Source organism: Eleutherodactylus coqui, chromosome 3 (genome assembly GCF_035609145.1).
Source record: "Eleutherodactylus coqui strain aEleCoq1 chromosome 3, aEleCoq1.hap1, whole genome shotgun sequence".
Taxonomy (NCBI): domain Eukaryota; kingdom Metazoa; phylum Chordata; class Amphibia; order Anura; family Eleutherodactylidae; genus Eleutherodactylus; species Eleutherodactylus coqui.
In genome coordinates, this window is record NC_089839.1 from 202,358,641 (window position 1) to 202,374,025 (window position 15,385).

Sequence of the window (15,385 nt, forward strand, 5' to 3'; positions counted from 1 at the left end):
TATCCCAACAACGACCTAGAAGAGAGAAGATTATGAACCAGAGGAAGAATTCCCAGCAGATCATAAGCTGTAATTTTCTGGCGGCGATTTCCTCGTGCAAGAACTGTCCAACTGCGATATGGCTGGAATTCGCAATAGAAAACAACACGTTATTTTCTATGGATTTATACAAAAATCGAGTGCATCTTTTTTTTAATTTTTACTTTTAAAACAATATCCGATTTTGAAGCACCTGAAAAACACGTATGAAAATTGCACGTGCGGAGATGTGACGCATTTTTCTTGCAAACCATAACGCTCTTGCAAAACAAATTAGGGAGAGCGCCATAGCCATGGAAAGGGATAGCAGAAACGGTCAATAATTTTACTTACCGGGTGACAGGCGGAGCACCAAAAGCTTTTTGTGTCCCGCCTGCACCTGGAATCCAAGTTCGCCTTTCAGGGATTTCTTTTAATGGAGGGCTTTCCGTATTATCCAGAAAAACATATAATATGTACATCTAATATTACTCTTCCATGTTTTCCTGGAGAGCAGCAGCACAAAAAGCACCCCAAAGTTCTTGCGAACAAATGGGGAAAATAGAATAAAAGCAATAAGAAAAAATCTTTTTTGCAGCTGCGCTTCTATACCGACCCTTGGAGGTAGATAGGGAATAAGCTACTAAAAACTTCAGTTCATAGTAAGCTAAATTTTACCTTACTATGAACTGAAGTTTTTAGTAGCTTATTCCCTATCTACCTCCAAGGGTCGGTATAGAAGCGCAGCTGCAAAAAAGATTTTTTTCTTATTGCTTTTATAACGCTCTTGCAGGGAGGGGAAAAAAAAAAACGCAAAATATTGGTCCGAGAGTTAAGAGCGCAATGTGAGTTCGAGTTTCTCAGACTAATGTATCACTCGCGCCGTGTGAAAACGGCCTAAATCCCATCTAAAGGCCATCTCCGTTGTAGAATTCCCTTCCTAAGCTCCTCTTACACATAAATGACCACTGGAAGGATCTGCCCCGTACGGCCCAACAACTGCTCACTGACGGCAGATGTTGCGAGAGGATCAGCCATGTTGGATTTCAGCAGGCTTTATCCTTGTTGTGACGGGATTAAACCCTTGTCAGAGGTGCCCGACAGCTGCTCAGCCCCCTCTCTCCAATAAGATACGCGCTCGCACGGCCGAGAGAAGTGTGCGCGTTTCTAATGCGGTTGGGGGCCATATCGCAACAACCGTATATGTGCAGCCAACCGTGGCTTGGCAAAAAGTTGTTCCAGGCGGTTACTTTGCTCAGCACTGCTGGAACAGATGAAGGCATCTTGCCCAGGGGCGCCGCTTATCTACCTCCAACTTAGCCCATGCATCCCCTGTAGAGAAGCTCCACAGTCGCACTATCACCAAGGAAGCATATTTGGGTGGAGCCGTTGCATGTTTGATACTCGCAGCAGAAGGCAGAAGAGGATCCTGGTGTCAATCAGCAGGCCTTCTCCAATCTATGAATACGAAGAGGTTCTGCAGCAGGTGGGGTGCAGAATACAATAACCTCCTGTGAGATCCTCATCCAGCAGCATTGAGCTTGCCTGAGCCCCTGCGACCTGTAATAGCCTTATAATTGACAGCCGATGTGCTGGAGGTTCCGGCAGAGGATTATAAAGCCGTATTTAGCGCCGTCCCGCTATAATGGATTCGTGTGGACAGGACGCACGCTCCCGCTATAATGGATTCGTGTGGACAGGACGCACGCTCCCGCTATAATGGATTCGTGTGGACAGGACGCACGCTCCCGCTATAATGGAATGTATGTTCAGAACTCCAATTTCCCCAGTCACATCGGTTCAGCCGAAGACAATGGTACATTAATTCACGGAGCGCGGCCATCAGATCGTTAACGTGCGGCTGATACGGCGTGGAAATTACTTCTTGTTGCTTGAAATGAGACATTTCACGTTGGATCAGACGGAGCGCCGCTGGTGTGATTACACTACGGAGGGATGCAGAGACCCTGTAGACACCTGGAAGCAGGCTACTGCTCATCGGCATACATGGTGAAGGAAAGAGGCGCCTGATACTCACCACACACCCTGTCCCAGCACTGTGAACCAATGAGCAGTAAGTGGGAGGGGCAAAGTGTTCAAAACAAACCAATCAGCACATGCGGAACAAATGCGCACCTGCCCCCCCACAAAGTTGTTGGCTAATCGCTGAAAGAGACCAGACACCTGTTTACACCAGACGATACTAAACCAGCGACTACTTTTAGGTGAGCTGAAACAAAGCGACTAGCAAACCAATTCTCGCTCGTCACCCGGTTGGTGGCCAAGTTTACATTGAAAAACTGTTGCTTATATTCGCTCCATCCAACGACTATTTGGACGATAGTTGACCCGGGTAGAGCCAATGTTAGGCATACTACCTGGTCAGTCGCCCCCCAGGCTGCATCGCAGCCACTCTGGTCCAGGATTGCTGCAGCAGTCACATGTTGTTCAGCCAATCAGTGGCTTCCGTGGCGATTCCACCATGACGAGCACGTGACCGCTGCGGCAATTTCCTAGACCAAATCAGCTAAGATTAACTCAGGGATCCCGTGTCCCACCTTCTCACTGCAGGGTTACAGCGCCCCCTGCAGTGAAGAGGTGATTGAATACCGTGATGATTGTGCATGCGCAGTGCCCACGCCATTCACTTTCAACGGGATGGTTGGAGATGGCAAAGGTACAAGCACTCGGCAATGTACATCAGCCCCATTGAAATGAAAGGACTGATGCCACGTATGCACAACTGCTACTCCATGCAAGCTCCTCCTCACTGCAGGGGGCGCACTAAGCCTGCAGTAGAGGAATTTTCTACCGTGTTTCCCTGAAAATAAGACAGTGTCTTATATTAATTTTTGTTCAAAAAGGTTTAACTTTTTTACATGTATAGCTGCCTGGACACTATTTAAATTGACTTTTTAATTAACTGTTAGCAGGGCTTAATTTTGGAGTAGGGCTTATATTTCAAGCATCCTCAAAAAGCCTGAAAAATCACTTTGCATCCTCAAGCACACTGTGCCCTGCTCTGATTGGCCAGTGCTGATTACGTGAGCAGTTCCAGCTGATCAGACAGCCGGTATAGTGAATCGGGAGTCTAACACTACCAGTGCTCTGTGGGGACTACATAGTGTGAAGATTGCAGAAGACAATCTTGGACAGACGAAAATAGGACTCGGAACTGGAGGACCGGAGGGACAATAGGGAAGAATGACTGCAGGCAATACACCCCATCCCGGGACAATTTTCATGTTGATGCGTTTCTAGGCCAGACAGACCCCTTCATCAGAGCCAATAAACCATTTCTGGGTCGGGTCTTCGTTTAGGACCAAGCAATATGGCGTTGGGCCCTTTTACACTAAACGGTAACGGTTCAGATTCTCGCTGGATCGCCACAACCAGAACGATAATCTTCAGTGTGAACGCCGGCAGCGAATGAACAACGAATGGTAATTAGTTTGGGGTCATGTCCACAACCGTGCTTACACCGCGTATTGTGTGTGCATTGCATGGATACACGATCCACGGTGAATGGAGTGAATAGACTTTCGTTGTTCCATGCCCTCCGGCATGTGGGCACGCAGGAGAAACAAGTCGCAGCATGCGGATGATATCCTGTCCATACACGATACATTAGATGGGCAGCCTTTTTCATGTCCGCGTGATTCGCAGGCATGGCTGCGCAGTGCCATACGCGGTCTCTGCCGGCAGCTGCAGGGTGACTGGCATACGCCAAGAGTCCTGTGTCGTTCAGTTTCTGCAAGCACAAAAGCCAAAGGACGATGGAGTTGTGTAAACATTTGTGTTCACCTATGAAGGACGGCCCGTTTACTGTGAATGCAGGTGGGTGGCCGGAGCGATTCCAGCCATGCCGTCTGCCGTCACCGATCGCTCCTTGCTCCAGTGTGAAAGCACAGCAGTGATCATCGCTGGCGGGTGCTGTGGCCCTTAGACCACAACAGGGAGGGGAGCTGTCACCAGCTGGTAACGGGGTGTAAATGCCAAGCGGTACCCGCCCAGCTGCCATATACAGGCACCTCCAAGACCAAGTTGCGTCACGACAGACAACACGCAGCAGGAGGGCGACAGACTACTTGCAGAGTCACCATCAGGACAATAAGCCCTGCAGGACGGTTTCTTTCATGTAACCGCACACCGCGACGCCTGCAGTCTCACATATCTGGGTACGCACCTCCAAAAACTTTATTAACAATCACAGGAAGTAGAAAATGAACTTCTACAATGGAGGCTGCGTTTACACAAACGCAACACGAATCACATCTAAATAAAAGTCGCACTGTTTTCACTGCGTACGTGCGTTTTGGATGTGCATGCGGTTTTTTCATGCACACGTTTCATCTGTATTTACCGAGATTTTTTTTTACATATGCAAAAAAAATTAAATTAAATTTAAAAAATGCAAGAATGCCCAGTTGAGGCCGGCTGCACACAATGGGGGGAGGGGGGATTGTGGAATCCACGATAGTCACCCGCGCAGATGATCAGCGGAATTCCACATCCATTAGCAAGATTAGGACATCCACACGCTTGTGTAAGCGGACAGAAAATGCGATTTCTGCTGGCGGAAAAGAAATAACTGTATACCGTATATTTTTTTTCTTTTAGTGGCAGCATGTTCTATTTTTGAGTGGATGCCGCACGGACGGCTTCCATTAAAGTCAATGGAAGCCGCCCAACCCGTGGCCGATCCGCAATTGACATTGCGGAAAGGTTACAGATTCTGCATCATTACCTAGCAACAGTGCGGGAAAAGCACTAATTAAAAAAAATCTGTACTGCGCACGTCTAAAGGCGAGCCGTCCGCAATACAGATAAATACGCGGACGCCGCGGGGGATCCGCATGCCGGTGGCCTGATGCTACTATTTATTAACTGTGTTCTGCAACATGGATTAAAAAAAAAAAAAAGTCATACGCGCCGGCCGGGACGCTCACGGCGGATCGGGACAGGTGAGTACGGGGTCTCTGGGGGGCGCCGGGTCTGCTGCAATATTTCGCAGTCAGAATCCGACTTGCTGTGGGCATGAGGCCTAAGAAGGCTCCAGCACTCCTTTTCTCGGTCAGTGGATTGCCAGGAAGAGGCGGAGAGGAGTAACAAGAACCAGACTACACACAAGGGTGGTTTGTAGTCTGTTGCCATGGAGACGCATACTTCTCATATGAGCTGGATACACAAAACAGTAAGAGATTTGTGACCAAGACCACTTACAGAGTTGCCTCATCGTGCAGTTTAGATGCCCGCAGTGATAAGATGGGTGGCAGCAGTCACACCCCAACGTTACCATCAGCAATGGAGGTAGAAACAAAAAGGAAGTTATAGCAAAGTGTACCCAGGGCAGACGGTGAAGCACCCGGCGCAAAGCCTCGCTTTACAACTTTCTTTAGTCACCGATACATTCCATCAGACGGAACCAACATCACTGGGAAGAGGAAGCCTAAGACATGACATCACTGATGTGTAGGCAGGAGTGACGTCACCCGTGCGTATGACGTCAACTAGAGGCCAACCTAGCACACACGTCAGGCCCCCCACGCAGCCGCTCACCTTGATCCTCTCCAGGTAGGAGGCCGGCACGTAGCCCGTGTCCCCGCTGCTGCAGCGGCTGGCCAGCCACCAGTGCTGGTTACACCTCTCCAGGATCAGGAAGTTCTCCCCGGCCCCGAACTGCAGAGAATTGGGCTCCGGAGAGCGAAAGGCGTACAGGGCTCGGTACATGGCGGAACCGTCCTCCCCGGGCCGGACCCTGACTGACTGAGCGCGTCCCCGCCACAGCCGGAGTCCCGTCAATCACGTGACCTACGCGCGCACAACCCACAGCTCGCTCACACGCTAAGTGACGCGGACGCGCCTGATGTTGTTTTGTCCCCTTTTTTTTTCTATTTTTTTTTTTTAAACAAGCTTTATGTGAATAGAACAATGCCATGTTTGAGCAGTTCAATGTCCCTCATTGTATGCCTTTTTATTAAACAGAGCAAATTGTCATACTTGAACAGGCCAATGTTCTTTTTGTTTAAAACAAACTTTATTTAAACAAAACAATGTCATTTTTGAAGAATTCAGTGTCCCTCATTTTAGCGGAGGGAAGTTATTTTCTGTCTTGTTCACAGCCACATTCCGTCACACCTGGCGCCCTTTTGCACGCATTGATTATTGTCCATATAATCACTAAGTCGTGCAAAACTGAATGACTGAACAATGAAATAGAAGTTGTTCGTTTACCGTTCCTCGTTTGTTTTATGCAGACATGAAAACCTGACGATAATCGGCCGGTGTAAACAGGAAGTCATTCATGTATGACTGCCTGTTTACTGGGAATGGTGACGGGCAGCCGGAAGAGATCTGCGATAAACTTTTGGACGATTGTTCAGAGCTTAAATTCCCGACAATAGTCCCGTGTAAAAGAACCCTTAATCTTTGGGGGCTTGTTAGATTCCTTTTACACCGGACGACTGCCAAGCACTTAGACGCCCAACAGTTGTCCGAAAGCAATAAAGCAATAAATGCTCACGGAAAGATGGCCGAGCGCGCCAGAGAACAATTCCAGCCACCTGCCTCTATTCAGAGGAATCAGGCAGTCATTCATAGATGAACGACTTCCTGTTTATACGGGCCGACTGTCGTCAGGTTTTTATGCCTGCACAAAGCAAACGATAAGCTAACAAATTATTATTCGTCATTCAATCGTTGGCCATGTTCACACTGAACAATTATCATTTGTGAAAGTATCAGGGTGGCTTCACACTTGTGAGGGAATCGCACAATTTCCTAGCTCTGAGAAATCGCAAAATTATGAAGCCTATGGCTTCCAATGGCTCCATGCACATTTGCGATGTTTTAACGCTTGCAATGCAGCGTTAAAACAAAATTGCGGCATGTCTATTATTTTTGCGATCTCGCCCATTGCTTCCAATGGGACCGGCGGCAACAGCGCCAGCCACATTGAAATCAATGGGTGAGGATCGCGATCCTTTGCCACTGCTATGTGACAGCAGTGACAGGGGACTTTCCGCGACAAGGATTTTCGGGGGGTGCTTGAAATATAAGCACCCTTCGAAAATAATCAATATCTGTAGAGAAAAAAAATACATCACCTGGGAAGCGCTGTGATCTCTGGCGCGTCTTCATGCAGGTCCTGGTATTCTTCTTCTGCTGCTCTTCTGGCCGGGGATTTTCCCCCACCTCCTGAAGTGCTGCCTCTGATTGGCTGAGTGCTGTGACCAATGAGAGGCAGCGCTCAGCATTGAATGACAGCTCAGCGCTGCCTCTTTTTGGTGGCAGATGATCGCAATCGTGTCTCATTGATTTCAATGGAGCTGGCGCTGCTGCCGCCGGCCCCATGGAAATCAATAGGAGAAGATCACTATCTCCTGCTATGGCTGTGACAGCCACAGCAGGAGATTCCTTCAGCCCTGCAGGGATGAGAGGCTGTTTCCCTGCAAATCACATCCCGATATCGCTCTCGCCAGTGTGCAGCAGCCCTTAAGATGATCTGCGCTACACTTGTTACTTAAGGGTTAATACAATTTAGTCCAAAGATCATAGAAGCAGCGTCTCCTTAAAGTGGGGCTTTGAGTGTTTCCTGGAGAACATATTTAGTCGTTATATCCACATTCCTTTACTCTTATCAAAGTAGTAATGTATTCACTTGCCAGCACTAAGACTTTGTAATGATTTGCTACTTTTAAGGCATTGTCCACCGCGATTGCATACTACACCTTTCTTTGTTGTACTTTTTGCACTATTAATAAAGCTAATACTGAATTGGTCCCCTCAGAAAAAGGACAGTAGTGATTTCACGCAGTTGATGTCTCTTGTTCTTTCTTTGATGATCATCGTTTAGTAATTTGGACACATGAGATCTTGGTAGCCTTATTGTCAATTCTAAATTTAAAGCAGTTCACCAACTGTTTTTTGTGGAGAATGCGGGCAAACTAAGAAGTCCAGTGCATTGCCAAATATGGACAGAGGCTAAATATCAGTAAATTAAATGCCATGGTAAGTAACAACCTTCGCTTGTTACAACTATTTACTGCTGCTTTTAGTTTCTGTCATGGCACAAGTCACAAACTCGACAGTCTGCCCAAGGCCCCCTGTCCACGGGCGCGGCGGAATATCGCTAGTGGGGAGCAAGGAAGAGAACTGACAGTTCTCTGCGGTGAGCCTATCTGACAGGCTCACCGAGGAGAATCGCGGCATGCCGTGATTTGAGTCCCGTGAGCAGAGAATCGCTATGATTCTCCGCTCGTGGACAGGGGGCTGCGCTTTCCATAGCAATGCTATGGAAAGCATGCACTGCGTTACTCGTGACCGGATTATCACAGCAAGTAACGCAATGCACTATCACCTGTGGACAGAAGCCCTAAGTGTATGAAGTGAGCGTCCCTTTTTTGTTGTTCTCAGTGTACATATTATACTGAAGTGGAAACAGTAGGAGAGTCTTGTAGACTTGTGTTTGCTTAAAATACCCCATCTATTATTAGAAAGTTCACAGACAGACAGAAGAAAGAACTTAGGAACTACAATTACCATGCTGTTCCACTTCCTAAGACAATAGGCATCGGGTTGAAGGTTTCAGTCTTATACTGGTAGCTTTGTGTTCATTTGGTCTAAGGGCTACTTGACTGACGAATTACTGCAACCGCAGTGTGGGACTCCAGACTAAAGGATTAAAAGACTTCAGGGAAGTTTCCGTTAGGTAGTCATTCAGCAAATGACTAATCACCACTGATCAGTCTTTTATCACCTGTCCTGTGGATAGGAGAGAACAGTTAATTTTGGGAATAACCCTTTAAATATAGTGACGTTTTAAAAAATATTTTCCAATGTTTTCTATATTTATTGTAATCATACAGATAATTACGTACATAATGTCCTGATGAACATGTACCACCAACTGAACATAGGAGAAAAAAAATGATGACATATTCTATCACTATTTTATGAAGGCGTCCCACTGTCAGTGCCTGCAGGTCTGTAATACAGGACCATAGGGAATGCATGTGCCAGAGTCTATTTACGTCTATATTACATACCAGTATGAGGCCTGCTGTTATATAGCCACATAATCTGCATGTGATGATGGAACATGCAATATATAATTCCAATGTCTATGCGCACCATATTGTGGATCTGTAATACTGTTGTGTTCATGAGGTCACATGGTGAGAGGAAGCAATGTGCAAATTACTTGTATTGTCAGCCTGTCTGAAAGGGGTTCTACCAAAATAGCAAGTTATTCCCTATCCATAGGGAATGGATCAGTGGGGGTCTCACCACTGAGATCCCCATTGATCTTCAAAACGAGACTTCTGTGTCCTGCTCTGACTGTCAATGCAGTGGTCGCTTCTGCCCCTGCAGTGATGTCAGCATGAAGGGAGCGCTGGCTGAGCATCCATTCATTTCAATGGGGCTGACGGAAATACCCGAGCGGATGCCGCTCACGTATCTATGCATCCCTGTGAAAGTGAATCTATGCATCCCTGTTAAAAGTGAATGGAGCGCTGGTACGCTTGCATGACCAGCACTGCATTCAGTCTCCTCGTCACTGCGGGAGGTGCAGTAACCCCGCAGTGAAGGGGACATGGGACCCCCGATCTTGAGATTGTTAGGAATCTCAGCCGTGAGGCCCCCACCAATAAGCCAGTTATCCCTTATCCTGTCCATCAACTACTGATTGCCTCTTCAGAGGATAGATCATCAGTGAAAAAGGGGACAGACAACTCCTTTAAGGGACTTTTAAACAGCCCAATAATGAAACAAGAACACTTGCCAGATCATTAGGGTGTGTAGGGGCTCATTCACACAAGCGTAGATCATAAGTGAAAAAGAGGGCAGACAACTGCTATAAAAGGGTTGTCTCACGATGGCTACTAGAATGCAGCCCTGGCACGTCCCAAAGTGTGCAACAGCGGAGGACCTTCATGCGCACCTCCGCTCCATTCCCTTCAATGGGACCACACTTCAGGAACTTCAGGACATGCCGGGCTTGTATTCAGGTATGGGCTGTTGTGAGACAACCTGAATGTAACCAAATAATTTCCTAAAATAGTCTGTAAGCTTCCCCATGTGTAGCGGACGTTTCAATGATCACAATATTTTCTTTAGTTCACTGGTATACAAATATTAAAGCAATAATGCAAAATCTCATCGCCAATCATACATATTCCTGTTATCAGGAGCACTTGTGGTGTATTTATGCAGCCACAGTGCCACCCTCTGGCCATTTTGCTAAGTGCATTATACCTATACATCATATGTGGCTGCATATGTAGATTACGTTATAATAGTACATTGATGCATAGTTCATATAGCTTTACTGTGCACTGAGGAAATATTTCAGCACCCCACTGATGTTTCCACCAATCACGGCCGGGCTCATCACTTACCGGAACCACATACATTACTATTTAGAGATGAGCGAGCGTACTCGCTAAGGCAATCTACTCGAGCGAGTAGTGCCTTATGTGAGTACCTGCCCGCTCGTCTCAAAAGATTCGGGTGCCGGCGGGGGGCAGGGAGCAGCGGGGGAGAGCAGGGAGGAATGGGGGGGGGGGGGGGGGAGATCTCTCTCTCACTCTCTGCCCCCTGCTCCCCCCTGTTCACTCCCGCAACTCACCGCTCTCCCCCGCCGGCACCCGAATCTTTAGAGACGAGCGGGCAGGTACACGCATAAGGCACTACTCGCTCGAGTAGTTTGCCCTAGAGAGTACGCTCGCTCATCTCTAATCTATATATATAAAATTGAATGTATGTCTGTGTGCGTGTCTGTCTGAGTGTCTGTCTGTTTGTCCTTTATGCGCTACTACACCATTCATCCGATCGCCATGAAACTTTGGGAAGTTGTTGAGTACACTCCTGGGAAGATTATAGGCATAGTACAACTATCCTACGATAAATGGCGCGCGCGCGAGCGTCATCGAAAGTTACCCCCCCCCCCCCACGTAGATCGAATAAGTAAGCCACCTGCTATTGTGATGTCATCACTGATGTCATCAACATCGGACGCCCTTGAACATGCCCCAACATGTTCTATAAAGCTGCATTGTGATGTCATTAAGGCTCTATTATGACACGTACAGCTTGGAACCACTAGAGCACGCCAGCCAATTACCATTGGAGTTGGAAGTGGGTAAACAAGTACTAGGATATCTTCCTAAGAAGCCACAGCAGCCGGATAAATTGTATGTTCCACCCAACGGCTATTTTATTCAGCCCGCAAGGGGGAAGCAGCGGCCTACAAAATCTCATTCAGGTAGGTAGGTTCAGTTCTTGGAGGTTGGGGAATGCTTATGGGCAAGGCCTTATGTCTCATCCCAACTCGATTATTCAATTCTAAGCGCAAAAGAATTAGCGTCCAAATTTTATGTACGGAATTTAATTGTCTCACTTCCCAATGTCATAGAAACTTGAAATTTGGCACGAGCATTGATTATGTCATAAATAGGAAAAGTTAATGGGTCCCAACTCGATTATTCAATTCAAAGCGCCAAAGAATTAGCGTTCAAATTTTACGTACGGAATGTAATTTTCTCATTTCCTGATGTCATAGATAGATAGATAGATAGATAGATAGACAGACTGTATGCAATGACACGTACAGCTTGGAACCATAAATACTAGAGCACGCCAGCCATTTACAGTTAGTCTCCATTGGAGTTGGAAGTGGGCAAACATGTACTAGGCTATCTTCCCAAGAAGCCACAGCAGCCGGATAAATTGGATATTCCACACAACGGCTATTTTATTCAGCCTGCAAGGGGGAAGCAGCGGCCTACAAAACCTCAGTGGTCGCTGCTGCCGTCATCTAGATATATAAAAACGAAGTATGTATGTATGTCTGTCTTCGCAGCAACGCGCGACGGGTACGCTAGTTACTATTATAATGATATACATTGTAGAAATAAAAGACAGGAAAGTTGCGATTAAGGATGGCTTCAGACAAACGTATACAGGGCCTGTTCATGAACGCGCAGAACCCCCCCCCCCCCTGATTTAAAAGGCTATATTTCAAGGAACTGTGCAGCATATTGCGCATCTCCCATAGACTTCTATTGGGCTCTTTGGTACTTAAATTTGCAGAAAGATAGAGCAGGTACTATTTTTTTGCGAGCGATCGAAATGTGCGCAAAAAAATCTTTAATAGGGACAAATCTACTGACATAAGTGGCTTCTATTGTGTGTTAATTCTGCGGGCGCAATGCATGGCGCAAATATGTCCATGTGAAGCAGCCCCAAGGCCGCTTTCACATGGGCAGGAAAATCGAGCAACGTTTGTGCGATGCGAGAGTGCGAGAAAACACAGAATTATAAAACCCATCATTTTCAATGACTTCATTCCCGTGTTCCTGTCCTGCGATGTTGCGAGATTTGTAAATCGCAGCGTGTCCAATCTTTCTGTGTTTTTCTATTTTTTCTCGCCCATGTTTCCCGATGGAACCTCCAATTTATTGCATCGTACCGCACAAACTTGTGAAGTACGTGTGACACAATGTGTTTTTAGCATTAGCAACTCCTGTTGTAGCCTAATGCGCGAGAAAATCGCAGGCTACAGCGATGCAATGCTTCTTTTTCAGGAAAAAGCATCGCTGCAATATCGCACTCGCCCGTGAGAAGTAAACCTAACGGCGGCTTCAGACGAGCATATGTGCAATCACGCATGTTTCAGCGCAACATATTTGCGCAGTGAATGAGGTTGATGAGGCTGATTTGCACACGCGTCTGCGCATAAAATGGTATTTTTTACACAGGCGGGGGAATCACCTTATTTAAATGGGTAATTAGCTTAACAAGGTGTCGGTAATCTCGGGTATATGCAACGTTTAGAGCATTACATCGCATGAAGATGTGTGTACTTGCGCACCTCCCATAGACCTCTTATGGGGCTTTTTGGTACGCAGATACGCACAAAATAGAGCATGTCCTATTTTTTTGCGCCACCAAGAAAAAAGAAGTTAGAATTCACCCATTGATATCAATGGGTTCTATTTTGCCCTTTTGTGGGTGGGATATTCCTGTGTGCAAAAGACATGACTATTTGTTGAAGCCCTCGTGCGGAAATAAGTCAAGTGAAGGTGAGCGCAAATTGTGCTTACAAGAAGAAGAAGCAAAAATCTCCGTCCCTGGGTGGGCTCGAACCACCAACCTTTCGGTTAACAGCCGAACGCGCTAACCGATTGCGCCACAGAGACTCATACAAATCTGCTTTGGGAGCTGGACTCTTCATCTGTAGACATTCGAATCCTGTGTTCCTCGTCCTTACAGGCTGTTACTATTATTAGCTGCACTGGTATCGTTCTCAGTGACGGGCTCACGTGCCATCAGTATACAGGGAGGACAATATACAGGCTATGATCAGTATGGCAGAAAGGGCTAAACCAGACTATAACACACAGCGTCTGTCTAGTACGACTGTTGATCACGTAGACAGGAGGGTTAGGTGCAGCACTGCACAGACATCAGCCGAAATAGCTCAGTTGGGAGAGCGTTAGACTGAAGATCTAAAGGTCCCTGGTTCGATCCCGGGTTTCGGCAGAAGGGTGTAAGCTTTTTGATTTTCATATATTTTTGTTATAATTAGCTTGGTTTATACGCACAGCTGTTGTTCGCAGCATTATATAATAAGTACATGGACACTTTTCTGTTCCAGAACATTACAAGGTGATTGAGATGTTTTAAATTGCATAGAATGAATGAATGGGCATTAATGCATTAGCATTTGCAAATTTTTGCAACCCACTTGATACCTCTATTTTATGTTGGGATTACATGGCAACTTTTATAAAATGGACTTTGAGACTAAGTCCTAATTCCCATGGGCGGATTTCCGCCGCGGCGTTGCCCTGCAGCTATTAGGTTCTATTGAACCTAATAGCGCAATACTCACGGTGCGGAATTCCACCATGGAATTCTGGCCCGTGATATAACCCGTAATCACCTGCATGTTCTATTTGCCGCGGGCGTATGCGCAGACAGCTTCCATTGTAGTCAATGGAAGCCATCCGTCACGCTATCTACCGCTGTAGCACAGCGGAAGATAGCGTGAAAACACTTCCCCGCCCACCGACGCCCGCATCATATGGCGCGGCCGTTGCGTCATGTGATGTTGCGGGCGCGTCACATGACACTGACGGCGCATCATGCACTGTACTGCGCATGCGCGTTGGAACGGGATGCGGGACGTCGGGTAGCGGTTCGGAGGTGAGTATGGGGTCTCTGGGTGGGCGTCGTGATGGACGCCGCTGCGGAATTCCGCTTGTGGAGCCCGTCACGGCCATGGTCACTAGGCCTAAGGGCTCATTCACACAGGTGTATTTGTGCCGCAATTTTTACAGGCGCAATTTTTGCACACGCAATACACAGTGAGTATAACCCATTGATTTTAAAGGATTCGTTAAACGTGCATTTTTTCTTTACACACGATGTCCGATAAAAAATACGCGGCATGTACTATTCATTACACACCACGATAGGCCATTGAAGTGAATGGCCTGGTACAAACCCGCGTATTCACTGAGTAATGGCGCCACAAATCAATGGGCTCTTCTGCACAAATACGTAGGGCATTTACATGCACGAAAACCTGCAGGTGCAGCCCAAAAATGTAGGCAAATGCGGTCCTGTAAATAGGCAGCGTATTTACTTGTCCGAAACCCACATGCTATCTTGTGAACAAGCCAGAAGGTAATTGTGCACACCTTAGTGCAATGTTTTTTGCGCTATGAACGTGGCTTTTTTGCTCGTGTATCGGCATATTTTACTGTATTTTTTTCTGCCCAAAGTCATCCTCATTCGCATGCGGCAAAGAAACACAACAATTGAAATAGCTAAATAGTTCCAGATGTGTTTTTTTTTCAGCGCAATTATGCAGTGTTTCACATTGGGTAATTGTGCATTGCCTATTGCATTTGCACCCCCCCCCTTCCCCCATTGACTTCTATGGGGACCTTGGGTGCGCAAATGTGCAGAAAGATAGAACATGTTCTATCTTTTTTGGCACAAAAAATGCATATGCAAAATATGGAACTGTGTACTAACTCATCATAAAACTCAGGTGATGCACAAATAAAAATGCTATGGCTCTTGGAATGTGGCGACACAAAGGCAAATCTTAAAAGACTGGACACAAGTTTCAGACAAGCAACAGAGAATCTTCATAGGAATTTTGTGAGTACTGGAGAATAGGAGGGGATTTCTGAATCATTTCGTGTTGTGCAGTTAGAAATTATAACAATCTTGGGAGATGGAAGTCAAGGGGAAGTATGGAGTGAGTGGGTGAGGAGTTCAGTCAGAGTGGAGAGAGATGGAGAGCAAGAAGCAAGGTGGGGGGGTGAATGGAGGCAGCCATGCTACCCTC

The 15,385-nt window shown here is 46.7% G+C and overlaps 1 protein-coding gene and 2 non-coding genes across 3 annotated transcripts in view; 1 reads left to right on the forward strand and 2 right to left on the reverse strand.

Annotated features, from left to right (window-relative positions):
• Positions 1-5,835, reverse strand: part of NCKIPSD (NCK interacting protein with SH3 domain) — an 85,762-nt gene extending 79,927 nt beyond the window's left edge. The window contains exon 1 of the mRNA XM_066596805.1: positions 5,578-5,835. Within this exon, the coding sequence (XP_066452902.1) occupies positions 5,578-5,748 (171 nt within the window). The 5' untranslated portion in view covers positions 5,749-5,835. The remainder of the gene's footprint in view (positions 1-5,577) is intronic.
• A 7,311-nt stretch (positions 5,836-13,146) lies between these two features.
• Positions 13,147-13,220, reverse strand: TRNAN-GUU (transfer RNA asparagine (anticodon GUU)). The gene has a single exon. It is a non-coding gene; the product is annotated as a tRNA-Asn (tRNA).
• A 270-nt stretch (positions 13,221-13,490) lies between these two features.
• On the forward strand, positions 13,491-13,563 carry TRNAF-GAA (transfer RNA phenylalanine (anticodon GAA)). The gene has a single exon. It is a non-coding gene; the product is annotated as a tRNA-Phe (tRNA).
• Positions 13,564-15,385: the final 1,822 nt, after the last annotated feature.